We start from the raw sequence: 26,453 nt of genomic DNA, 5'->3' as shown, positions 1-26,453 counted from the left end.
TCGTTGTGTGTGGCTTTTGTTTGGCTTTGTTGTGGATGACCCCCTAAAGCGTTTTCTGCGCCAGCGCCAAACACTTGACCAACATAAATGCTTAAGTGTGGATGCAAAAAAAAAAGTATCACGAAATGAGCAAAGCCAAAAAAAGAAAAAAATGAAGGCAAAGAAAAGAAAAAACTAACAAAAAGCCAAAAATATTTAACGGCTAAAAAACACCAAAAAATCTATTACAAAATGTTTAAAATGTAATTACAGTTTCCGCGTTCAACTCGATGGCAAACGGAGGGCAGACAGGTAGACAGACGACGGTTAGACCTATGTATAGACAGGTGTCGCCAACCAGCATGGGGCCGCATAGTTGGATTGGTCGCCTGCTTAAGTTAATGATGCTCCTAGTCTGCGAAAGACCAACGACAATGACTTTGCACAGGCACCTCAGGCCAATAAATTGTGTATACCTCTGTTTTTTTTTTTCTTTTTTTGGGTATTTCGTCAAAGACGATGACGAAGACAAACGTGTTGCGAGCGCAGCATAGCTCATTATCGATTAAGAGGCTACGCTTTAAAGAAATCCAATTATTGCATTGAGGAAGGGGCAAATGCGACCACAACTTATGATTGCACAAGGTGCCCCTTCTTTTCCACCTCTTAAAAGTATCTCATGTGGCAGGTTTCTATCATTTTTGATGAGCTCTAAAAATAAGAATAGTGAGTAAGGCAAGCAATTTGCAGAAAGTGCTTTTGCTTGTGGAGCATTTGATTTGTTAGCTGGCAAAACTGATAAGAACCCAACCCAATGCTGATGAGGATGCCCAGCCAGCGATACAAAAGACTATAAATATGCTCCCATTATGTCAACGACTGCAACATTTCCATTGAAGTCACGCAACAAAATGCAACCAGGTGCGACAACTAACTTTAGATGAATTTCGAAAATTTCTAACTTATTCCAATTGCAGCTACACTCTTTGGCTTTCTGCTCTTGGGCATCTTTGTGACCCTGTCAACCGCCTACAATGGCCAGGATATCTACGCCGAACCCAACTGCGCCATTGTTGAGGATCATGCTCGCAAATTCCGTGACATCTCGGATCCCACTCACTACTGGGTGTGTCCCGAGGGACAGGAGAAGGCCGACTACATTCAGTGCCCCGACAATTATGCCTTCATGGAGCCCGAGCAGGCTTGCGTTGTCTGGGAGGAGTGGAAGTGGCTTGAGCCTTATACCAAATAAACGACAACTTCGATAAAACTTTATTGGCATTTATGGTGCAAAAGTAAGAAAAAAAAACAGCGCAAAAAAAAAAAAAACTTCAACCTGTCGTTTCAACTTATGTAGCCAAAACTTTTGATGGAATTTGTCTGGGTCAGTGTGAAAGAAATAAATTAATTAAATGGCAACAAAAGAGCGCAAAAAAGTTTGTCATAACAGAGGATAAGATAAGAGCATGAACGAGGGCGGCATCCATAACAGATTCCCTTGTAGTAGTAGAAAGAAAGAAATATTTCATTCAACCGCAAAACGGCAGCGAGTTATGTCGAATACGAGTACGAATACAAATTCGAATAGTATTTGTTTCTTTCATGTTCGGATACAGATACAGAGATACTATGATACATATATTGCAGGTTGTTAAGGTTGTGCTATGGTATGTCTGATAAACGATAATTAGGCAGTGCGTGTCTGTTGCGCTTGTAATGTTATCTAACACCTTCGATTGCCAATCAAAATAATAAACGCTGAGATGCCGTCGACTGCGTCGTCGCTGCTTCTGCTGCTGCTGCTGTTGCTGTTGCTGTTGCTACTACAATCAATCAAGCTGGATGGCACAGACATGTGTGCGGCTATAGACATATTTATTTAAAAGAAAAAGAGCTCGCTCACTGGGAGACTGGGAGACAAGCAGCGATGATGATGGCGATGACGAGCTTCAGTTGCTCCAGTTTTGAGAGCTTAACAAAATATATATAAATTGTTAATTTTTATTTGTGTTTTGATAGTTATTGTTATTGTTATTTTTCTTTAGACAAGTAAAAGTCATAAATATCAAAGCGAAGGCCCCGATAAAACTTGTGCGCTCACATTAAAAGTGAAAAGTACTTCAATAAATTTTTGTTAGAAATCATTGGCGTAATGCAAACAAGTTGAAAACCCAGACCCGACATCCACAAAAAAATAAAACAGACCAGTGAGACTGTGTCGCTATGTGTTGGCTCTCAAGTGCTGCACTCACTCGACTCTTTGCTGTTGCTGTGGCTTTGGTTTTGGCTTTGGCTGTTACCATTGCTGGATGCCCCAGAGCAATTGAAGTGTTCATCAATGGCATCATATAATGAATTTTATTCATATTTGCTTTACGCTTTAATACAGCTCGAAAGCAACTGAATGGCCCGTAGCCATGCCCCAATTAGTGTTATGCTTCACTCCTCGCCTCGCCTCTCCTCTCTTCTCCTCACTCTCTTTTACTCTAAAGAAAGTTTCAATGGCCTTGACAAGGCCCCGCATTAACTTGAGTACCAGTTGCATCTAACCAAATGGGGTCCCAGCTCTGTGTTCCAACCATGATAATGACAATGACAATAGGCAGCAAAAGCAAAACAAAGCATTTGCCATAAATTACAGCTGCTTCATTTGGTAATACAAACAATTTTTATTTTCGTTTTGGCGTGGGTTTCCCCCTCCCCCCAAAAAAGAGCGCTCATACTTACTTATTTATCAGCTGGCAGCATCAACTTACTGTCTTTGCTTCATTTCTGGGTTAAGTTGGTGTGCAAGCAAAAAAAAAAAAACAAAGCAAAACAAAACACAGCAGTCACCATTGAAGTGAGACTCTTGGGGACGCAATTACATGACTGCCACGTTGGATAATTGCTATAATTATTATGCTGTTTCAATATTTCAGCACCTCCAAGGAGATGCGCAGCTGCAGTCGTCATTGCAGCAATACTCTCAAAAAACTTTTTGCCATGTACTCAATTATGCTATCTGTAAATGCCGAATCGTGATTACTTATTTAACCTGAACTACAATATGATTCAATCGCATACTCATAGCAATAAAAATAGATTAATAGCTTCAATAAATAACTTTTGCAATTGATACGATGCAAAGTGAGTCAGATTCATTGCTTGAGTTATAACTTTGGCCCTTTGTTTGATACAAAATTTTATATTTTTCATGGCTTCTAATTATGAAAATCAATCTATCTCCATCCGTCACATTCCTGATGATTGATTGCTTCGCTGAGCAGCGTCAACGTTAAGGAAATAATAACTAGAGTCCTGTCTATTTGGCATTTACTAATACACGAACATACATCGAGTTTGAAATAGACAATGCAGGAATGTGTTTAGAATGAAGGACCGACCGGATGGCTGTCAGCCATGTGAATGACAAATTGACATGTCGCAAAAAATGATAAATTTACCGGTAGACAGGTGGTCGGACAGATAACAGATAACAATACCGAAGCGCGACGGAAGCGACGGAAGCGGCGGAAGCGAAAACAAAATCCAAATGACCTTTCATCAACTGACTGACAAGCGAATTCAACAGCGCTCAAATTGCCCCTCGAGCGATCTAGCAAGAGAATAAGCTTTTAGCCATAAGACATGAGGTTAGCATAGGTCAAAGTTCATGCCGTCACACAGAAGCCCCAAAAAGCAAAAAAACGACTCCTGCTCCAAACTTTGACGAACCCCAAAACACCCAAACTTTAATTCAGTTCAAGTCCGTTGCTGACGTCATGCTTGCCTGGTCTCCCATTTCCCTCCCACTTCGCATCACATCGCATCGTATCGCATCAATTACAACCTTTTGGACCAACGCAGCTGCCACATACATATCTTTCAGTGTACAATGAAAATTAAATAAGTAATTCCCTTTAAAATGCAAACACTCACATCAATAATGCAAAAGGTGGCGAACGTTGCGTATGCGCAATTTATATGTATTAAAACTTTGATGGTTTATAACTGTCATCCCCCTTAGTTGAAACAGCAATGATAATGAAGCCGCATTAAGCTGCTAATTACTTAGTGTAAATAGCGGGCAATAAATCTGCGAATGTTTATTTGGCAAACATGCATAAAATAATATTTTGCGCATTTGCTTTTACCAACTTCCTCTTGTTAAAAACGTATATTTGATGGTTTTATAAATGGGCAACTAAAGAGTTTTGATTAAAAATTGGCTAAGGTTGGTTTACGTAAATTTTTGCGCTTTAGCTGAGTGTTGACAGAGTGTTGATTCATTAATTTCGTTGCTGTTTGCCATTTTTATAGTATACGTAATAAAATCGACAGTTCAATTAATTTTCCATCGATGGCTAAAACGTATTCAAACGTTTGCCTACGTCAAGTTTTAATTTGTTTAAGAAACTGAGCAAATATTTGCAAGTAAATTTGTTCTCCTGGAATGCAAGCCCCAAGCGCCAAAGCTTTTCACCACACTTACCCCAAGACGAACAGCTGATGAATCGCTGGAAGGCGCAGATGTCTTGTAGCAGACTGGAAGTCCCACAGACAGTTAGCATATCCTACGCCTGGAAGGCGATTCATTCTGACAGGCCAACACACAATTAGCAAAGCCAGCTCCGCCTACAAGAGAGCTCTGAGTGCGTGTGTGTGTATGTGTGTGTGAGTGTTGGTGACAAGGCCACACCCACGCGGCCATGTTTGAATGAAATGACAGGCTGCTGCGTCGTCGTCGTCGTCGCTGGTGGGGCCATCAGCTGCGGCAGCTGAAACGAGAAAGCAACCGAAGAGAGGCTCAGCTGAAGAGAGTGCCCCGAGAATGGATTCTGAAATTGGCTGGAACGAAATGGGAAATGTGGAACACGGCGGCAAATAGAACAACAAATTCAATACAGTAGTAACATGAACATGAACCCAGTGCACAGAATTTAGGTTACACATTTTCAGAGGGCAGCTTTGTTCACGTAAATCAACTAATAGTCTCTCGCTGTTGTTGTTGTTGTTAACTTAAGTAAGGTCATCGAAATGTCAAAAGTTGCATTTTTCCAATACAAACACACACATACATTGCATGGGTATGTGTGTGTGTGCGTTTACAGTGACAGCTAAACGCAAGGCGACACGCATTCAGTTTGTAGCCATTCACACGTTTCATGTAACAAAGTGTTTGTCGCGTTGACATTGTTGTTGTCATACAAATACAATGACACATACATACATAAGAAGCGGGTGGCACCGACAATTCGCAATTAATTTGCAGTCTTTGCCTGCGTCACCGACGTCGTCGTCGTCGTCGTCATGACAAAAATACACGCAGACACACACAAAACTTATTGATCGCCTTTTTTTTGCGTTCTTTTTATACTTTTATACTTTTTCCACTCCGCTGTCACCCTCCCGCAGTCTTTTGCTGCGATTTGTGGCCACTTTTTGCCAGTTTTGGGTTGCTGGCTCTTTTTCAGGCTTTTTTCTCGTCCTCGCTTACACACTTCAACACTTTCGGCGGCCATTTTGATGGCGATACTCCCGAAGCTCCCCTGTGCGCCTTAAAAATTCCACCACTCGTGTCACATGCTCTCCTTGCACTCACACTCCTCGCTTTCGCTCTCGCTCTCTCTCTCTCTCTCTCTCGCACACACACTCATACACATATACTCTCAAATTTCTCAATAGATTTTTGTTGTTGACTTTTCTTGCTTGTCATTGCCCATTCGCTTTGTTGTTTTGTTTTATACGATTTTAGTTTCGTTTCTAGGCATCCCACTCACTCTCGTTCTCGCTTGCCATCTCGCTCCAACATTTAGCTTGGGGCTTCGTAGAACGTTGAAAGTCAACTTAATTTTTATTTTATTATTTTATTGATATTATTCTGTTTGCGCAGATTCCATTATGCTTTATTGTGAGCAACGTCTACATTTTATGACCCATTATGACTTACTTATGCTTATTTAAGTGTTCTAAATTGCCCCGAAAAGCAGACATTAGATGCAGATATTTGGCTTAATTAGAATTTACCAAATATTTGCAATTAAAATGTTTACTTTCTAATAACGCAATCAAATTTTCGGCTTAATTAAATCTAAACATTTAACAAAAGCACTGGCAACAATTAGCACAAATTGTTGTCGGTAAATTCGATTGTGTTATTTATTTATTTGATTTAAATTAATGCGGTTTGTATTCAAACTATGTTGCTTTAAAGCTGTTAAATTTATTGCAATTAAATATTCAACGTCTTTGTCTGCGCCTTAATTACGTTGCATCACATGCAGCTCTGTGGCAACCTTTCATTATATACATTGTAAATTGCAACCGCCTGTCCAACGCTTCAGTTCCTTTGGGGAGTCGTCGCCATTGCTCATGTTGTGCCTGTGTATTTTTCTGGCTGCGTCAGGTGCCAAGACCACTGACAGCAGGCTCACCAAAGGGGGCCAGCAGGATCAAAGCGTTGAGGCCTAGGGGATTAACATAAACAGCAGCAATTTACTGTGGAAATAACAGAGCCGAAAAGCAAACATTTTGGTTAAATTATACGAGAAATATAAGCTTATTTGCTCAACTAGAAATTAACTGAAATGGAAGTCATCCGATTAATCATTCCTTGAAGTCGTTCACTACTACGGGATTCCTTTGAGAAACTTTCTCATCAAATCAACCAGCAAATCCATTGAAAATGAACTGCGACACCGTGTGAGAGCAGCACTCTACTTCGTGGGGAGTCTCAACCCGTGGAACGGGGAAGAATCACGACACGACGCTGTCTATCTTGCTGTCAATATCAGCAGACAGGATCAACATCCAGGCAGTCATTCAGTTTTTATGGCAACAGCAGTGCAAATATTTTATGGAATTTATAATTTAAAACCACCTTTGACACACTGGGCCATGATTCAGTTTCAGTTTCCGTTTCATTCTGTCACAAAAAACTCTAGCGGACGGAGCAATCCAATTAAGTCAACGACTAGAGTGGATGAATGTGTGTGTTTGGGTTTTGAAACTACTTATTAAGCCAGATGACAGGCAGTCAGACAGCCAGGTGGATATTGTAGAGCAGATAGTATACAGCTTGGTTATTAGAAAATACACATGCACACATATCAGCGAGTATAAAAATCAATAGAGATTGTAGGCATAACGAGGAGGTGAAGGCGCTTTTTACCTTGGCCACACATCAACTTAGTTCAACTCAACTCAGTCGTCAGTCAGAAGGCCCCAGGCACAGCGTGATATTTTACAAGTGTTGCTTTTGTTGTTGTTATTACAGCTGCTGCTGGTGGTGGTGGTGGTTGTGATTGTTGTGGCTGTGGTGTGTGTGTGTGGTGTGAGCTTCTTGTTTGCGGGGGTTGCTGGTGGTGTCTGTTTTACGGTTCGCTTGCCATCGAGCAGATGCCCTGAACCCGTCATCTAATTACGAAAAGGCGTACTCTGCTCCTAACATTTGCGCATCCTAACATAAAGCATGATTAATATGACATTTCGTATGACATATATAAAATATACTATATATAAAATATACTATTAATATACTTATATACTAAAGTTATGCTATAATATTGGTATAATTAGAAAATAAGTTTTATAAAACAAAAGTTTAAAAATTTTTGTTTTTGACCTCATTTCAATTTAACTTTATTTCACATTAAGAAAAAATAGAATTATATTATTTTTCTATATTTTATTTAATAATTATACTATTCAAATAAGAAAAAATAAAGAAATTGGTTCTATATTTAAGAACGCAACTTTTAAAATAAAATGTATTTATATTTTTCAATATATTTTACCTTAGTATTTTAATTCTTAAAATTATTTCCTCATATATAATATATTATATTGTAATGCATTCTTAACTGGCTGTTTTAATCTTTTAGAGTTTACTATTTACAAAATAAATTTTTGGCATATTGCATAGTTCTTCTCGAGTTATACAACCCTGTTTTGTATAAATTATTCCAAATTTTAACTTTTTATAAAAAAACAAGTAAGAAAGCTACAGTCGAGTGTACTCGACTGTGAGATACCCGCTACCCATTTTGAATAAAATAAATATAATTTGCGGTATTTTCTCAAAATATACCGAATATACTGCAAAATACTAAAATATAAATGGTATATTTGGTATATCGACATAGTACCGCATTCAAAATATACCATAGACGGCACAATATACCAGATTGTCACCCAAAGCAACTAAGACCCATAGTAAGTAGGCGTTTTTGCCCATACAAAAATATTTCTTTTATAACTTCGAAAATTTTTATCTGATCGCAACCAAATTTTCAGAAATCATAACTACTATAGTAGTTATTTATATCAAAATTCGGAACTCTAGCTTTAAAATTACGCTTGTTATTCGATTTTTTTGTTTTGCGGGGGCGGAAGTGGGCGTGGCAAAAATTTGAAACAAACTTGATCTGCGTGCAAACATAACAAATGTTGTCGAAAAAAAATTATAGCTCTATCTCTTATAGTCTCTGAGATCTAGGTGTTCATACGGACGGACGGACAGACACACAGACACACAGACGGACAGACGGACATGGCTATATCGTCTCGGCTGTTGACGCTGATCAAGAATATATATACTTTATAGGGTCGGAGATGCCTCCTTCTACCTGTTACATACATTTCCTGCCGGCACAAAGTTATAATACCCTTCTACCCTATGGGTAGCGGGTATAAAGAGTGTTCTTTATTCGACTTCATTCCCAAAATTAACCGCGCTTGTTGTTGTTACTGTCATTGCGGCTGCCAACTGGCAGGAATAAATTCATAATTGAAAATAAACATTAGGGCATGTAAATTAAAATGGAATGTCAGTAAATTTTGTTCGTGTGCTCGTTCGTGTTTCCTTCGATATAAATGGAATAGTTGAGGGGGACATTTTCTGATAGTACTTGGCAGAGTCTTGACAGTTTTATTGCGCAGATACTCGTTGACTTTTTAATACCTAAAGCGAACAACAATATCCAAGTGTACTCGAAAATAAATAGAATTAACTGTTATACGCATATCCGATGTCAGACCCATGTCCACTGGGCTAATTGAAGCCGAGCCAGCCTCTTTGGGCATAAAGAAAAAAAAAAACAAAACCAATTAGCTGCGAATTAAAAATGAATTAAATTTCAAGTGCTTGGCAAATCAATTTGCAAAAGAAAATAGCTGCTAATGTGTAAAACACAAAATTGCGACACAGCAGACTTCTCAGATGTTTTATTCTATATATATACAGCGCGAGGAAGGAGTTTATTTATATATGTAGGTCTTATATATAATATATATTTGAAAATGGAGCCTTGTTTGGTCTATTGTGGGCGCTTAACGAGCTGCCCTGTTTTATATTTCTTTTCGTTGCGTGTCTTTTGTACATTTCTCTGTGGTTTCGGGTTTTGCCTTTGGCTTAGCTGCGGGCTATGTTTCGTCTATTCTGCTCTTGGTTTTCTCTGCTTTTTTTTTGGTAATGCTGCGAGCCGCCCACGCGTCTTGGCCACTGGCAAAATAACCTTGTTTTGCAACCACTTTCCGACACACAACCAAAAGTACGTTAGCCCGACAGGACGTCTGTGCTATATAATTTTCCCTTTACGTGTGTATATATATGCGGTTATGTATATTAAGACGGGCGGCTATGTGTTTCATGTTTAAGTCGTGGTTCAAACAGCACGCGACACACAAACATACACACACACAACGCACACCCGCTGCGGCACACCTTGATTTACCTTGCGGCAACAAAAAAAATAAAACACAAAAACTTAGAGCCAGTCCAGGCGTGGCAGGAGACTTGTCCTCCTTTCAGCAGTGCTTGCTGTTTGCTGCTGCTGCTGCCCTTATCGATCGTCTCTCTGCATAAGCAAGTCTTTTATTTTTTCCCCTACTTTTCCATTTATTTTTCACACACTCGAAAATGCGGCAGGGAAAATAGTTTTCTTTTTTTTTTTGTTTGTTGCTATGATTTTGCACACGTAATTGCTTTTACGTGGTCAAAATTTTAAAGTTTGTGTTCTGATTGCGGCATTTTACATAGCAACTAAGTTGTTGCTGATTCGTTGCACTTTTCCATGTGCAACTTTGTGCTGCACGTTTACCAAAGTTTGTCACGAACTGCTGCGAATCCTTAAGTTTTGATGCCGATTTGCATAGCGAACACAAGTTTATTGTCATAACGCCTCAAGTGGGCGTAATGCACATTGTATTTCTGTTTGTTGGTTTCACAAAATACGTAAATTACGTATACGAGCGGAGGAGATTGAAAGCAGTCAATACTCGCAAACTTTACCCTTGGTTTGACTTTTGTGCGAGTTTGTCGCAAATGTACTTCTAATGGCTTTATTAATATACAAACAGACAGTTGAGCGAGAGAGAGAGAGAGATACAATAGAAATGTGTACATAAGTATCTAGTAAATAGTTCTTTTTATTTGTTTGGTATTCATTTCAGTGCAAAAGAAATGAAAATAATATAATTCGACATGTATTTCCTGTTAATGGTTAGAGTTTGCAAATAGTTATATTTAGAATTAAATTAAGTTTATAAGGTTACACTGGACTGCAATAAATATTAACCATAAACTTTATAGGATAAAAGAAAAATCGATAAATATATAAAGAGAAATTTAAAGCCGCGCTATTCTATTCAATTCAAAAATAACTAAATTATATATAGTTAGTTATTGGAATATTTATTTAAATAATTATCAGTTTCTTTTTATTGAATTTATAAGTGTAGAATCCGTAAGCAGAAAATTGGGCCATAACAACACACAAGTAATTTCATAGATATGATCAAGAAAAATAGGTAGAAATAAAATGTAGTAGTATATTTAATTTCGGAACTGTATTAAATATGAATTATTTATTTCTTTCTTTTCTTAATAATGCAGACGAATCGACAAGTTTCAAAATACAAGGTTACTTTAAAGGCTACTTAAAACATTAAGTATAAATATTTTAATATTTTTTATTAAGTTTCAGAATTATTGATGTTGATTAATAAATATTATTATTAAATAACCATTAATAGTCAAGATCACAACAAGGCCTTAAATTAATTGTTTTGATATCATGAAGATTATAATTGAATATTGAAAAATTTAAATTAAAAAAACTCATTAGTTGCAGAATCTCATTAAACGCATTTGCTTTGCCTTAAGATAAATAATTATACATTTTAATTTGTGGAAAGCCAACCTTTGACATGTCGCTGGTATTTTGTGGGTAAATCAGTGCACAATGACTTTAATAAGCCACAAAAATGGCATGGCATTTAAACTCGAGAGCATAAGTTAGATCTTGATAAATTGCAAAAAAGTGTCTGACAACGTGATAAATGACAAAGAAATTGCCAAATTTTCTTCTTGCTTTTTTTTTTTTTTAGCAAACACAAAACCCAAAAAAAAGGGCGACAATGCGCAGTTTTTTGGGTAGGTGGCACCACAATCCCCGTCGAGTGATTGAGATTCAGTTGTGATTGGTATCTACGGGCAACTGCAGTGCTGCAGTGCGTTGGAGAAATCAGATATTAATCAGTATCATTTGTACTTGCTGACGGCTCGAACAATGCCGATGATACACAGATTACGCTTCATTGTTGTCATGTGCATGCTGTTCGCTTGTGTGTGTGTGCAACTGTGGAAATTAAAAGAGAATTGTCATGTGCTCTGGTTCAATTACACTATTACGCAAATTGAAAATAACGCTAGTCGACAATAGTCCCTCGGAATGCCTTACATAAGCTCCCCCAAAAAGTATGCTACAGAAAAAACCAGCGAGAGAACAAACAAATAAAAATACACAAAAATACAAAAACAAAATGTAGTGGAATGAATGAAGAAGAAGAAGTAGAAGAAGAAGAAGAAAAAGCGAAGACGAATTTGGAAGCATGTAAATGCCTAGACAGGTAGAAATTGATTTTCTTTTGCGTGGGTACAAAAACAAATGCCAGAGTCAAAGGCAAATGCCATAAGACGGCATAGCGCGAATAGAATTTTATTCAAATGTGTTCAACTAGGCGAGAGTAATGTGCATGGGAAAACAGGCAGGCAGGCAAGCAGGCTGGCAAGTAGGCAGACTAGAGAGAGTTGGGGGCGAAAGAGCTGACTGTCGGTGAGCAAGCAAGCCAATTGGTTGGCTGTCACATGATGGCGCATGCGTCATATCCTGCGCCGTGGAAAGCTCACGTCTTTGGCGCTGAGCCACAGAGCCACGCTAAGCGAGAGACCTGCGACCGAGCGTGCAGCTGGAATTCCAGGCTGAATACCGAAAAATGACGGTATACAAGCAGCGACGTGAAAGCAGCGCCAGACAGAAGTTACCTTTGCTCCTGCCCGGACGACACAACGCACGCTGCTATTTGCTGTCGTTGTCGTTGTCTGGCCTCGGCCTCCCACACACACAAAAATCAAAAAAAAAAAAAGAAAAAGTTTGCAAAATTGTTAACAACAAAATCAAATTATATGTATATAATTAATTTTCTGGTTGCAACAAAACAAACTCATTTTTGTGTTCGAAAACGGGCGTAAGCGAGCGTGTAGAGTGTCAGCGGTGTTCGGTGTGTTCCGTGGACTGTTTTCTCGGTTTTCTCGGCATTTTTGGGATTGTCTCGTCGTGTGCCAGTGAGTGTGTGTTGTTTTTTACATAACCCAACTGCGTGAGGCTCGCGTGGAAAAAGAAAGTAAGCAGACAAATTTTGGTCGAGCTCTTGCTGCTGCTGGCGCGCATTTCATCCTAATTGCTGCATCCACTCATAACGAACGTGGCGTCCAACGAAGGCAACAGCAGCGCCGCGGGCAGTGGCGCGGAGTCGGCCGCCCTGTTCTCCAAATTGCGTAGCTTCTCCATTGGCAGCGGGCCCAACTCGCCGCAGCGTGTTGTCTCCAATTTGCGCGGGTTTCTCACCCACCGCCTCAGCAATATCACACCGAGCGATACAGGTTAGCTATCCACTAAATTGAATGCATATCTAACATATACATATATATTTAGATGCTTTTTGAAATTCTGTTGAAAAAATTACGACTTTTTCAAGTACTTACATAACCTGAGCCTTAGACTGAATATGCATATAATTAAAATTAAACAACTTCTCGCATACAAACACAAACACTACAAGAGCTGCAAGTGTGTGCGAGGTTGTGTGTGTGTTCGTGTTCTCAGCATTCACCTCATTTCTACTCTCCTGCTCCTGCTAGTTGTCCTTTGGCAAACGCACACTCTTACACACACACAAACACTCTCACACACACACGAATGGGGATTATACAAGGCAAGGTATGGATACATTTGTTTTACGATATGAGCGAACGTTATGCTTCGTCTCTCAGTGAAACGAAATGGAATGAAACAGTTACAGTCAAGTCTCCTAACGTGTCAGCGGCAACAGCGGGAGCGCTTCCTGTTCTTATGCAATGACGATACGAAATGTTAATGAACATGAATGAAAAGAAATGAATATAGTTTGAAAAGTTAATAGAATATATATTTCTAGAAAAGATGAATAAAAGGATATGAAAAAGTTTTTAAAAGTACCCAGATAAGAAGATATCTTTTTATTTTTCTATATAATTACAATTATAATAAATAATTTTAAATTTTTTACAGAATGAAATAAATGAATCGAAATGAATACTTTTTTAAAAGTTGCCAGATAAGAAGATATTTTTGTTATATATTGCATATTGCAATTATATTGACTAAAATCATAATATATTATTTAAAATTTTTCAAAGAATGAAATTACTGAATAAAACTTCTTGGTACATGTTTGATTTACGTTTTTCCATTCTTAAAAATTTTGAAAGCCAGTCTATAGTTTAATTAGAATTATGATTGTTTTTGTGTTGACATATTTTGCATACGTCGAATATATTCATTGGTATTAATCATCATATTCTGCACTACAAATATAACAAAAATGTTAATTTGAAAAAACATTAACTTAATAGGTGTATTTTCACATCGATTGAAGAGAAGACCAATTTCATGAAAAAGTTGTAATTGCAAATGACTAAAACTTAAAATATGATTTCTAAATTTTTTTAAAAGGAAGTCAAAATTATATATAAAGTCATTCTTTTATTGAAAAGTAAATAATTCTATGAATATCTTTTGGGTGCTAGAAATTTCTTTTCACATTCTTTTATATATGTAGGCAAAAATCTATAGAGTTCAAAATGGTTTCATTTTCAAGTTAGCTACAAAATTGTGTTGTTATGAAACAAACTAACGTTAAATTGTACGCTTACTACAATTAGTTAATAAAAACTAAATTTATCAAAATTAATCAAATATATTGTCATGATAGGCACAAATATATTGCAGAAGATTAATCAAAGTTTATTGGATTTTTTTATAATCTTAACTTCAAGAAACGGGACATATTCTCTTCAATAATTCAAATACTGAACAAATGCTTATACACAACATATTTCATCTCTATTTGCTCATTTAATTTCATATTTAGCAAAAGCTCTAATCAACTTTGAAGTATTTTGACACTTAAAAAACGTAATTTAAATACAAATGGGGTCATTATTGTTGCCATCTATTTTATATTATTAAAGTCAAAGATGCATGCGAAGATTGCCGTATCTAATAAACTTGGTGAAGTTTCTCATTAAATTAAAAAGCGAAAAAACAACGCTAATTTAGTAGACTCGCAAAAATGTTTATTAACACCGACTGAAACTTAATCATAAAAGCGCAGGTAACTGGTTGTGGAATTCACACTATGCAGTATTTGCTACGGATGCCGCTTTAGCTGCTGTGGCTGCTGCATAATGAAGGCAATAAATATAAATTTCCCACACAAACACGAGAAACAACACACAAATAGTATAAACAAGACAACGGCTGCCTCGTCATTAGATTGTTTGCCTTGTTTGCCGTTGCCGTTACCGTTGTTGTAGACGCGTTTGTAACGCTGATGTGTTCATAGCGGTTTCATGTCAAAACAAAAAGGGGCGCAACGTCATTCTCCCCGAAGGGTGGCCAAGGGTTCGACCCCACAGCAAGGAAAGCGACAGGCAAAGACAAAGACAAAGGCTGCTGCTGCCTGGGGCAGCCAGGAAGGTAGCTGTTGTAATAAGCCAAACGAGAAACAAGTAACGCATTTGTCTTGATGCCTGTCTGATAAAACGCCAACCCCAGGACCAGACCGCAGAGCAACCAGCTCGAGGGTTGGACCCTGCTGCTGCTGCTGCTGACGGCTCAATGTGGCAGCAACATCAGCAGCAGCAAAGGAGTCTGTATCTGGCAGGCAGTCGGGCAGCATCGATGTGCCACATCAAAAGTCGTAAAACGGGCGCTGATGGTATTGTTGATTGGCAAGCATTTGTAGCGCTGCAAATGTTCACATTTTCGGGGCTTAAAACTGGCCCCGGTGATAAGACCCAAGACTTGCCTGAAGCGTTGCCATTAATCAGAATCTTTCGAAATTAACTGCTGCATACATAATGATAGTTGTTGCATCCACTGCTGTCCCATGTACAATTTATGTGTCTATGTTATATTGAAGTAAAGGAAAAAAGCAATAAATGTTCCAAGTCCGAAGTAATTTATGAGCAAATCAATTTGTTGCCGTGGCCAAAGTGCTGACCAGCACTTACCTAGAGCGGAGAGTGCGAAAAAAGTTCATATTATACGCCCACGAATAGGAGACTAGCCACGCCCAGTTAATGTTTTGATTTATGACCAATGTTTCGGAATGTGTGGGTGTGTTAGGGAGGAAGGAAGACACGCATACGCCCCATGGTACCAGAGCAAATTGCCACAGCTACGCATAATGTATATGCTTTTATTTTTACGATTATGCGAGCGAGAAAAAGCTCGTCATGTTCGCAGCCTGAGCCGCAGTCTGAGCCCAAGCTTGGGTTGCCTTAAAGCTAAGTGGCCGCGCATTCTTTGGGGAATTGATAAAAGCCATTTTAAGCTCGTAACAGAAACAATGACAACAACAGAGACCAAGCTAAGAATGAAGCATCTATCTGCTGGTCGACGTCTCCGACACGTTTTGGGATGTAACTGATGCTTTTGGGATTTTGATAATTTAACTGCCCCAAGGCAGTCGTAGAGTGCCTTGCCTCTTGCCTTAGTGTGTATTTAGGCTCGTTTGTAACTTTTGCAATTAAAAAACGTGGCCGCAAGCCAACCAATTAAGCTAACCCAATTGCAGCTAACCCAGTGAAATCGATAGGGGCGCAAAAGACATAAAGTGCGACATAAAGAAAAGTCAATTAAACTTGAAACAACAAGCGAAGTACAATGCGAAGAAGCGTCAGCTTGACTGACAAAAGAGGGTTAAGGCCAAAGCGCAAAAAGGGCGCATTGCTAATCGATCAAGTGGTTTTCCGTTCTGTTGTTACTCGTATTTTACTTACTTTTCTTACCTTCTTACTTGTTGTGGCTATTCGACACGCTTCGCTTAAGTTGGCCATAAACTGGGCACAGTTCATTAGCTGAGCACAAATTGCGCAAGTTCCACATATCGTTTATCAATAAGCGTGCGCCCAAAAGTAGGCAACATTAATATGCTTACGCCTCAGCTCACACACAGCCATATACTCTTATATACATATAATTGCTCTGGTGAATCGTAGAAGGAAACGTTGTGTTTTCCAACCCTTCGCTCGCCACTTGAGCAAAGCAGCTTACAACACTTCAACAACACTTCGAGGGGGGTCCAAAGGCATATGTCTATATATTGTTCTGTGTGTTTGTCTCTTGTGTCGACGTGAGAAACGCAGCTTATGATAAACATTATGATTGGATTGGCACATGATACCCGTAACAAAAAAGTACGTGCAGCACACTTACGTTTTATTGATTTATTAACTAATGTACGTTTTATGCTCGCATTTGTTTTAAAAAACTGCTACAGTCAGGCCATTTGTATTCTTTGCAACATTTATGAGTTGTATTTTTTGCTCGACAATGATACGAAATTGTATTTTACGCTGATTACCTCGTCAGACACACAGACACACCCACCCACCCAGGCTACAGTCGCTGCAAAACGTACTGCGCCACAGGCAACTGTAAAATAAATGTAATTTCATTTCGCGTTCCTGCCTCTCATCATTTTCCTTTCCATTTTTCCCTTCTATTCCTTTTTTTTATTTTAATCCCAGCAGCTTTGCTGCAAAAGACCAACTGCTGTGAAGTTCCCAAGACAACGCGCTAAAGAAAACTGTGGCAAAAGTCGCTGATCATCCTCTCGGTTGTGTTTCAAGGTGAAGCACCTCGTTGTGGGGGGTGTCGAAATCATAAACTCGCAAAATCAAGTACTTTTCTCTTATACAAAACTTAAAGTTGCCTTTGTTCATAACTTATGCAAAGATAAAGATGAAGAAACAAAAGCTCAGCTGCTGCTTTTGCCAGGCGGCTCAAGTTGCTGGCGAATATCTCATTTTGCACAAAAAAAGTGCACTTTGAGTGCGCATAGATTCAATTTCCACTCACACACTCGAAGTGACTTTAGTTGGGTGTATTCAAGGAATATTTTCTATCCCATTAGAAATGCAACTTGAAGCATACATTTGCTTTGAAAGTTTCTCTACTTAGTTATGTACGCTCGACTAGCTAATTGCTGTGGGGAAATATGAAAAGGAAACCCAAATAAAGCGCCACTGGGATAATGAAGGGCTCCACACAAAAGGACGCTGAGCTGAGGGGCTAAATTTAATGTCGGATGAACGCAGTCCGAAAATGTTTTATGTGCTGAGCTGTGAGTTGTGAGCTGGGAAACTCATCAGCTGTCCAGGGTATTTCTGCCAGTCACTGCGGAAGCGGAAAAAATCAATAAAATTATAAAGGCGTAAATATAAATTGGCGCTTTTTGATGTTGCTCTGATGTATACACAGCGTCTGTATATATTTATATTTCCGTGTTCCTAGACTCTTTAATTTCTCAGCTGGTTTTTTAGGTCTGTTCTCATTATTATAACAAACATGTTGTTGGCACACGTTTCTGCACTTGACTCGAGTTGCTGCTCTGGCAGCAGCAGCAACCCCTGGCTTTGATAAAAAAGCGAAACCTTGGCATGAGTATATGAGTATAGCATGAGTGTAGAATGAGTATATGAGTGAGTGTAGCAACCCCAGGGTCAAGTACAACGACCCACCTGGGCGCTAGCTGGCTCTCACTCTCCTCTGTTGTTATTGTAGTTATGGGCCTGGAGCATAAAAAAAAACACACACACACACACATACATACAGAGAAAATTAAAGTCGTTGCATGAAAAATAACATTGAAACACGGCACACGAGACATACGATAATTGACTCATGTGGCTGAGTCTAAGGGCGGACGCGATCTGCCGCTTTTGCTGCTGCTGCTTGCTGAGCTCCCTCCAGGCACAGACACAGCAAAGTTTGGGGAATATAACACACACATATACACACACTAGTAAACCAATACACCCACACGAACGTGGTCATGAAAATTTAATGATAAAACGAAATGTTTTTCCAACGTCTCGTGTATACCAAAGTAAAGTTGAATTGGCAAGCTTCGATGGGGCGGGGAACACGGAACAGGGAACAGGGAAGAGGGATGTATTCATACCCTGCACACGTAATGTTTTATGTTGTGTCTATTTGGGGGATGGCACTGAGTACGTTACAAGGTAGATAAATGTTGAAATTAGATCAGCATAGATAGCTCACAAGGGGAGCAAAGAAGACCAAAAAAAAAAAACACAGCTAAAATATAAAAGTTGAGAAAAAACAACAAAATAGAAACGTGTGGATAATGTGTATAAAATTTCTAGTTCGATGCAGGTGAGTTCAAAGACAAAGTTGCTTCAATTATGCGAATTTCATTTCCATTAAGCAAAGCAGAAAATATTCTGCAGGTCGATGGGGTTAGAATTGGAATTTGAATTGGTTTGCGTGCTTGTTCAAGAGGTGCCTGTTGTACATATTGTATGATATTATATTGTCAAGCAAAAAAGCAATGATTATAATTACAGATTCGAGTGTGGCCACGCGACTTTCGAGGGCGCAATTATAATACGCTTTTGTCTAATACATACATAACATACATGATTGTATATAACAAACTCTATGTAAATCTTGGTCGTAATCACAATGAGAGCGAAAAGCAATTAAATTGATTGCCTTTTGTTCGTAATGCTGTTATGAATATTTAATGCTTTAATTATAGAATATTTTTGGTACTCGTATACGTATATTTGTTTTTATGATTGAAATGTGTGTTAATTGTGCCAAACGCGCGCTTCTTAACTAATCTGTATACTTGATGTGTATATAAATTTCTACAATCGGGAATTGTGTGAATTAATCTTAACAATACACTTTTTGTTCACCAGCAGGCATCCTTTTGCAACACAGAAACAACATTTCAATCATAAAATCAAATTAAATCAAATCAAAAATCAAACAAAAATATACTTTAACGAATGAATCAAATGTCCTCTTAACAAGAACTAAATAAATTATTATATGCAGAAAGAGAGAGTGAAATTAGTTTGAGCAAAAAATAAATGAAAATAAACCAAAAAGAAAAAAACAAATAAAATAAAACTAACGAAATCTTGTTTCTGTGTCGTTAAAGGTTGTTCACTGGCATGCCAACAACTTGCACACCAACAACAATAACAACTACAACAACAACTACAACACGAAATCATGTAAAACACAGCTGTGTGAAATAAGAAACAATACAGTTAACCAGAGAGATCAGAGACCAGAGAACAGAGAACAGAAACCACCTCAAAAACAAGAAATTGCAGCTGCACTTGAAGCGATTGGCGAGAGTAATTAACACACGGAAAGCGGAAACGGAAGCGGCCATATTGAAAGAAAACGTTGCACAATTTCCGGCAGCGGTCATGAAATTGAAAAGCGCCAAAAGCACGACAAAACAACAATAAAGCAACCACAAAAAAAGTGGTGGCAACTTTGAGTACAAAAAAATAAAAGGAATACAAAACGCAAGCAAAAAAGAAAAGGAAGCGAAGAAAGGAGTTTAAATAATTTTTTGACAGCATAAGAGAAAATATTAAAAGAAAGCAAAATGGCCGCATTTCAAATACCGCTGATCAATCTGGAGCTGCGCGAGGTGAAGGAGATTGTGTGGGAGAAGATCCAGGAGCCGGTGAATCAACGTCGCCTCATCCTGGTCATTGTCTCCATTGCTCTGTTGCTGGACAACATGTTGTACATGGTCATCGTGCCGATTATACCCGATTATCTGCGCGAAATTGGCAGCTTCGATGATGGACCAACGCCACCGCCTTTGCGCGACAATGTCACCGGTCGCCTGATCCCAGTGCATCATGATCATCACGGCCAGGACTCGGCCACGGGCATACTGTTTGCCTCCAAGGCCATTGTTCAGCTGATGGTGAATCCATTTTCGGGTGGCCTCATCGATAAGATCGGGTATGATATACCCATGATGATTGGCCTCACCATCATGTTCTTCTCCACTGCGGTCTTCGCCTGCGGCAGCAGCTACAGCGTTCTCTTCTTTGCCCGCTCGCTGCAGGGCGCTGGCTCCGCCTTTGCGGACACATCGGGTCTGGCCATGATTGCGGATCGTTTTACGGAGGAGAACGAACGTTCACAGGCGTTGGGTATTGCGCTTGCTTTCATCAGCTTTGGCTGCCTGGTGGCGCCACCTTTTGGCGGTGCGCTGTATCAGTTTGCCGGCAAGGAAGTGCCATTCCTTATACTCGCCTTGGTTTGTCTGCTGGATGGCTTGATGCTGTTGTTAGTCATGAAACCTGTGAAGGAGCAAATCAAACAGAGCAAAGAAGTCTCGAATCAAACCATTCCCATTTGGCGTCTGCTCATGGATCCCTACATTGCTGTCTGTGCTGGCGCCTTGACCATGTCGAATGTGGCGCTCGCTTTTCTCGAGCCCACGATCTCGCTGTGGATGGAGGATAATATGACAACGGAAAACTGGAAGATTGGCATGGTCTGGCTGCCCGCCTTCTTTCCCCATGTGCTAGGCGTCGTTATCACCGTGAAGATGGCCCGAAAGTATCCGCAACATCAGTGGCTAATGGCTGCCGGTGGCTTGGCGCTGGAGGGTTTCTCCTGCTTCATCATACCCTTCTGCAGTGGCTACAAAATGCTCATGCTGCCCATCTGTGTCATCTGCTTTGGCATTGCTCTGATCGACACCGCTTTGCTGCCCACTCTCGGCTATTTGGTGGATGTGCGCTACGTGTCGGTGTACGGCAGCATTTATGCAATCGCCGACATCTCGTATTCGATCGCCTATGCTGTGGGTCCGATTATTGCTGGCGGAGTTGTGGAGGCCATTGGATTTACGGCACTCAACTTCCTCATTGCCTTCTCGAATCTCGCCTATGTGCCTGTCCTGCGCAAGCTGCGCAACATCTATGACTTCAAGCCGTTCGAGAACGAGGCGAACATCTTGATGCAGGATCCACCGAACAAGGAGTATCAAACGTACGTTATGCACGATCAAAAGCCAGTCGAGGGCGATCTGAAGAATCATCTGGAGTATGGCCAGCAATATCAGCCACAGCAGGAGACCAACCTCGATGATCAGCAATACGATTACCAATCACAGCAGGGCTATCAACAACAGGCCGGTGGCGGTGGCTATCAGCAGGATCAGAGCTATCAGCCAGGTTATCAGGAGCAAGGCGGCAGTTATGCTCAGCCAAGGGCAGTGAATCCTTTCCAGCAGCAACAGCAACAACAACAGCAGCAGCAGCAACAGCAACAAAGCAGAGGTCCTGCGGCACCAGCGAATCCATTTAGACAAGGATTTTAAACTGTTGTCTTATACAAAACTAACGTTTCTTTATGTTTACATCGTTTATTTGTGCATCTTCGAGTCGATTGTTTGTATATTTCGTTAGAGTTCTGATTATCGCAACATCGTATATCGTATGCACATAGATATACCTAATTATATATATATATATATATTACCTAATTATAGTAAGTGGTACGTACACTATAAAAAGCATAATCGTAGCATGCAATTAGTTGAAGCAGCTGCTAGTTAATGCCAAGCACTCGTTTTGTATCATACACAAAGACGCAGATTGAGCTTAAGGTTAAAGGTTATACAATAGAACAAACAACAAAATGCACGCAGCTACGATATTCATTACATACATACATACATCAATACTATATAGTTTAGTGCGCTATATAGACCGATATCGGTGCCCTATACTCAGTACTTCAGCAGCCGCCGTGTTTTCGTGTCTATCAGTGAAGCTAGAGAAACCAAAGCATAGTCATAATTACACACAAATGGGGAGGAAGCAACTTGCAACTGTTGCTGTTCCCATTAGATATCAGATATACATATATATATATATACTATACATATTTATACAATTTTAGAGGTAAGCGGCGCTGCTGACCTGGCCACTCGATGCCACAAGTGCCGTCGTTTCACAGGCAATGACATCAATATCGCAGACATATCACAATTTGCACAAAACTCGGAAATCGACCCCTCCAAAAATGGAGTGGAAACGTAACTCCTCCCTTTCGGGTGTCATTGTGAAAGGACTTGTGTGTTAGTCGAGAACTGGTCTAGTCAGCGGTGCTATATGATTTTCGTGTTTTAATGGAATTTTCCGTTTTGACAGATTTGAACATAAGACACAACCAAGGTAACGATACATATCAGAGTCTCAATGGCTCGCCTGTTAAAATTACCAAAAGTGATATTAACTATTGCTATTAGTATATAGTAAACATACATACAACTTCTACGAGTGTATATACATGCTCGTATATATCGCATCATATCGATAAATTATTTTTAGGCCCTAATATATATACATAGCATATACAACTTTGCGAAATACTCGTATAATGAAAATATTAGATGTTTCATATTTACCTACCAATCAATTATTATTTGCTTGTCGACTCTATGTGCAAAATGGTAGAACCCCCAAAAACACCCGAGCCCCTAACTTGATTTCGTTTGAGATTGAGATTGGGAGGTGAAATCGGGTGCGGGAACAGCCGCCGTAGTAGCTCAACGATAGCATAGCATTAAATGTGTGTACCTTATGTGTATGTAGTATGTAACTAAGTAACTCTATATCATATATTCAACATGATGATATGTTTCAACTCATATTGATTGCACCACTTTTTGAAGGCAGTTTACTGCCCCTATATTATACACAGTACTACATTTAGGCTTAGATAAACTGAATTTTTGTATACATACCCATATTACCAATCACTCAATACTGACTTCAGAGCTACGTCTGTGTGTGTATGCAGTTATCAGCACACACATACTGGCGCATAGTTTAGAGGTATAGATGTATTGGGTGTTGGAATTATCTTATAGACAAAACTTGAACATTCTGTATCCGTAAACATATCAGTGACACGGCCATTTTCAACTTAAATATATACATACAAATAGCAAACGTTATCTAATCTAGTTGATAATCTACAAGCATATACAAGAAGTTTATTCAAATTGAAAACGAACATTATTATCAACAGATTTGATTTTTTTTATTATAGATATACAATATTTATTTCCCATCCAGTATGGTAACTGCACTGATTTTCAAAGCAATTAGTTAAGCAAAATATATAGTGAGGAGTTATATTTCAATGCACTGAATCATTTCGATTGTATCTCATCTACCATCTATATTAATTTTATATTATTTCCTCAACATATACCATATATTAAAATACTAACTTATAATAGAATACATATTAACAAGCTTTAGTAATATGTAAACAAAAACATAATGAATAAAACTCATGAAAAAATCTCCCATCAAATGTATCAATTAAAACAATGCGCGATCGTGTGCGAACAGAATCTTAATGCAAAACTATATATATAGAAAACAAATTTACATACAATATAAAAAAAAAAAAAAAAAAAAACATTAAAAAAATAGTATATGAAAACCAAGTCAAGAGATCACATCAGAATCCATTTAAAGCATATAATAGCGAAATCTTTAAGATATTGTTAATATATGTTTTAAGCGGATGAGAAGAGAACAAACAATTATAATAAATTGTGTATCGATATATTATAATTCACATATGTATATTTAATGGGCATTTCTAAAAGCAATATACTAAATAATTAAAACGAAAACAAAACTTATTGCAATACTTCAATGTATCTGCATAATTGTGTTTATTAATCCTTCTATAAATGGTCTCTCTCCTATCTATTAAAATCTATTCTTTTGAAAGTTAAACCCAAGTTGCGTTTTCCCAAGATATATATTAATTCGAAGAGGCCATTGCAAAGAAGATAAATATACATATGTTATTTGAAGAATCTTCCAAAAACGGTTTAAAATTAATTATACTATATTGTAAATTTTAAATTGAAGAATTAGCAACGCGACTGGAGAGAGCCTGCGAATATTTTAATCTAACAAAGTGAATACTTTCGAAATAAAGAAAGATTCACAATTTAGAGAAAGGGTATTCGCAGATGTTGCTTACAGAACATGCTAACAGTGCCGGCTATGTGTAATAACTTACGAAATTTTATAAGAATAAATAAAATTGAAAAAAAGAAAATAAATATAAATAAAAAAATGAAAAACAAATATATCTGTACGTATTGTAAAAATTAATATGTTGCTTAATAAAATATATAAATATGTATTTATAAAAGCAAATCACAAAATAAAGTGTAACATATAAATAATGAAATAACAAAATAAAAAATAAAGAAAACAAAAAAATAATAATTTGAAAATTAAATTCAATATAAACATATGTATTTAAAGTGTTAAATGTTCAATAGCATATTATAATTACTTAAACACAAAAAAAACTGTGCGCATTACGAGCTATTATTATTATCATTTCGAGAAAGTATAAAAAATTTCAATAAAAAAATATATATATCTTAAACAAAAAATACAAAATTAAGATTAACGAATATGAAATTAAAATGCGACTAAGGTTCATTAAGTGTTTGTTATACGTAAAATTTGATTTCAACAATTTCAAAAAGTTAATTAAAGAAATTTTAAATGAAAGCCCTAAATAAATGCCGCCACAGTTCAGTTTTGTATATTTACACTTAGTTTGAGATGTAAGTTTTGATCAAAGTGTTTCAGATAATGTATTTAAGTACTAGTGTATTACAATTAAACAAACAAACAATTAACTATGTTAAATTATTCGCAATTTGTTTCAGCTAATGTTATAGACGTTTGTGTTATAGTACTTGTAATATTATATAAATATATATTAATATTCTAGTAATAAATCAATGAATTCGTCTAGGCATTCAAACAAAAACATAAACAAAAGCAAAAAACAAAACTAAAACACTCAAAACTGAACAACTCAACGTCTAACTCAAACTCAAACTATTTACTACCTAACCCAGTTCTGTAACGTTGCTGTTCAATTTCAAAGTCTATCCAACTTTACGATTACTCTATAACTAAATTGAGTTTCTTACCAAATCTACTTAAAATTCAAAAACCAAAAAATACTTTAAAATACATATCCCCAAAGAATTATAACTATTTAAATGCTATAGCTGAGAGACGACTTAACATAGCTAGAACCTAAAACGTATTGATTAAACCCTCAGACACATATACAGGAAATTGTGGAAACAAATACAAAACAAACAAATTTCAATAATCAAATGTATACAAACTCATGAGATAATGCCAATCTTCGGTTAGCCGAAGCACACAATATCCTTGCAGATATAAATAATATGATGAGTTCAACCAAATCTGGAAGGATATTTAAGTGCAATCAAAGTACACATTTGACATCAAGTTGAAATATTAACAGAAATTGTTTAAAACACAACACAACAAATATATATCATGAACAACAATGGGCAAATGGTTATAAGTTATGATGAATTACGAATGAAATACGAAATGAAATGAACAGCAAACAAATACACTATGAATATGTACGGTACTCAAAACGAATGAGCAGAAAATGGTATGAGTAAGTGAACAACAACACAAATCGAATGAATAATGCATATTACAGAGTGAAATACACATAAAACAAATACTATTGAAATATAATTGTTAACCATGAAAAAAAAGAACAGAAACAAGTCTTTCAATTGGGACAATGCTATTAATTATATTAATTAGTTAATGAAAACTGTGCAACGTAGAAAGAGTAAGTTGAAAGTTTGCCTTGTGGAACTTGCTTCAGGTAGAAAGCCAGCAACTTTTCCAAGCAAACTTTACTAATGGTGGTTGATGGTGGCTGGCTGCAGGCTGGTGGCTGGTGGTTCGTGTGGTTCATGTACTCATCAAAGTTATCAAGCCAAGGAGTGTGGGAAGCCCAAGTAAATTGTGTGCGTGCCCTGCGGCCAGAAATTTGGACGTGGAAAATGATTTTGTGTTTGCAATTTCCATTAGCAACTTTTGCCCCAGCGCAACGTGAAACCAGGACACGCATGAAGGGGGAGCACGTTTCCACCACAGCTCAAGGTAGTCGATAGATACACACAAA

At 37.9% G+C, this 26,453-nt stretch overlaps 3 protein-coding genes across 3 annotated transcripts in view; all 3 read left to right on the top strand.

Annotated features, from left to right (window-relative positions):
* Positions 1–822: 822 nt before the first annotated feature.
* On the top strand, positions 823–1,394 carry LOC117576306 (uncharacterized). The gene is made up of 2 exons (XM_034260961.2): positions 823–900; positions 957–1,394. Exons 1-2 carry the CDS (start codon positions 849–851, stop codon positions 1,229–1,231), a joined length of 327 nt encoding a protein of 108 aa, XP_034116852.2. The 5' UTR covers positions 823–848; the 3' UTR covers positions 1,232–1,394.
* Positions 1,395–12,702: 11,308 nt separating this feature from the next.
* The window catches only part of LOC117573433 (choline O-acetyltransferase), a gene marked incomplete at its 5' end in the record, with an annotated part of 28,515 nt that continues 14,764 nt past the window's right edge, over positions 12,703–26,453 (top strand). Inside the window, one exon of the mRNA XM_034256648.2 lies at positions 12,703–12,904. Coding sequence (XP_034112539.1) covers positions 12,703–12,904 — 202 coding nt within the window. The remainder of the gene's footprint in view (positions 12,905–26,453) is intronic.
* On the top strand, positions 12,807–26,029 carry LOC117576320 (vesicular acetylcholine transporter). Its single transcript, XM_052007478.1, has 2 exons — positions 12,807–12,904; positions 19,546–26,029. The coding sequence occupies exon 2, from the start codon at positions 20,008–20,010 to the stop codon at positions 21,745–21,747; it is 1,740 nt and encodes a 579-aa protein (XP_051863438.1). The 5' UTR covers positions 12,807–12,904; positions 19,546–20,007; the 3' UTR covers positions 21,748–26,029.

Source organism: Drosophila albomicans, chromosome 2R (genome assembly GCF_009650485.2).
Source record: "Drosophila albomicans strain 15112-1751.03 chromosome 2R, ASM965048v2, whole genome shotgun sequence".
NCBI classification, from domain to species: Eukaryota; Metazoa; Arthropoda; class Insecta; order Diptera; family Drosophilidae; genus Drosophila; species Drosophila albomicans.
This window is presented reverse-complemented; position numbering and strand designations above follow the sequence as displayed.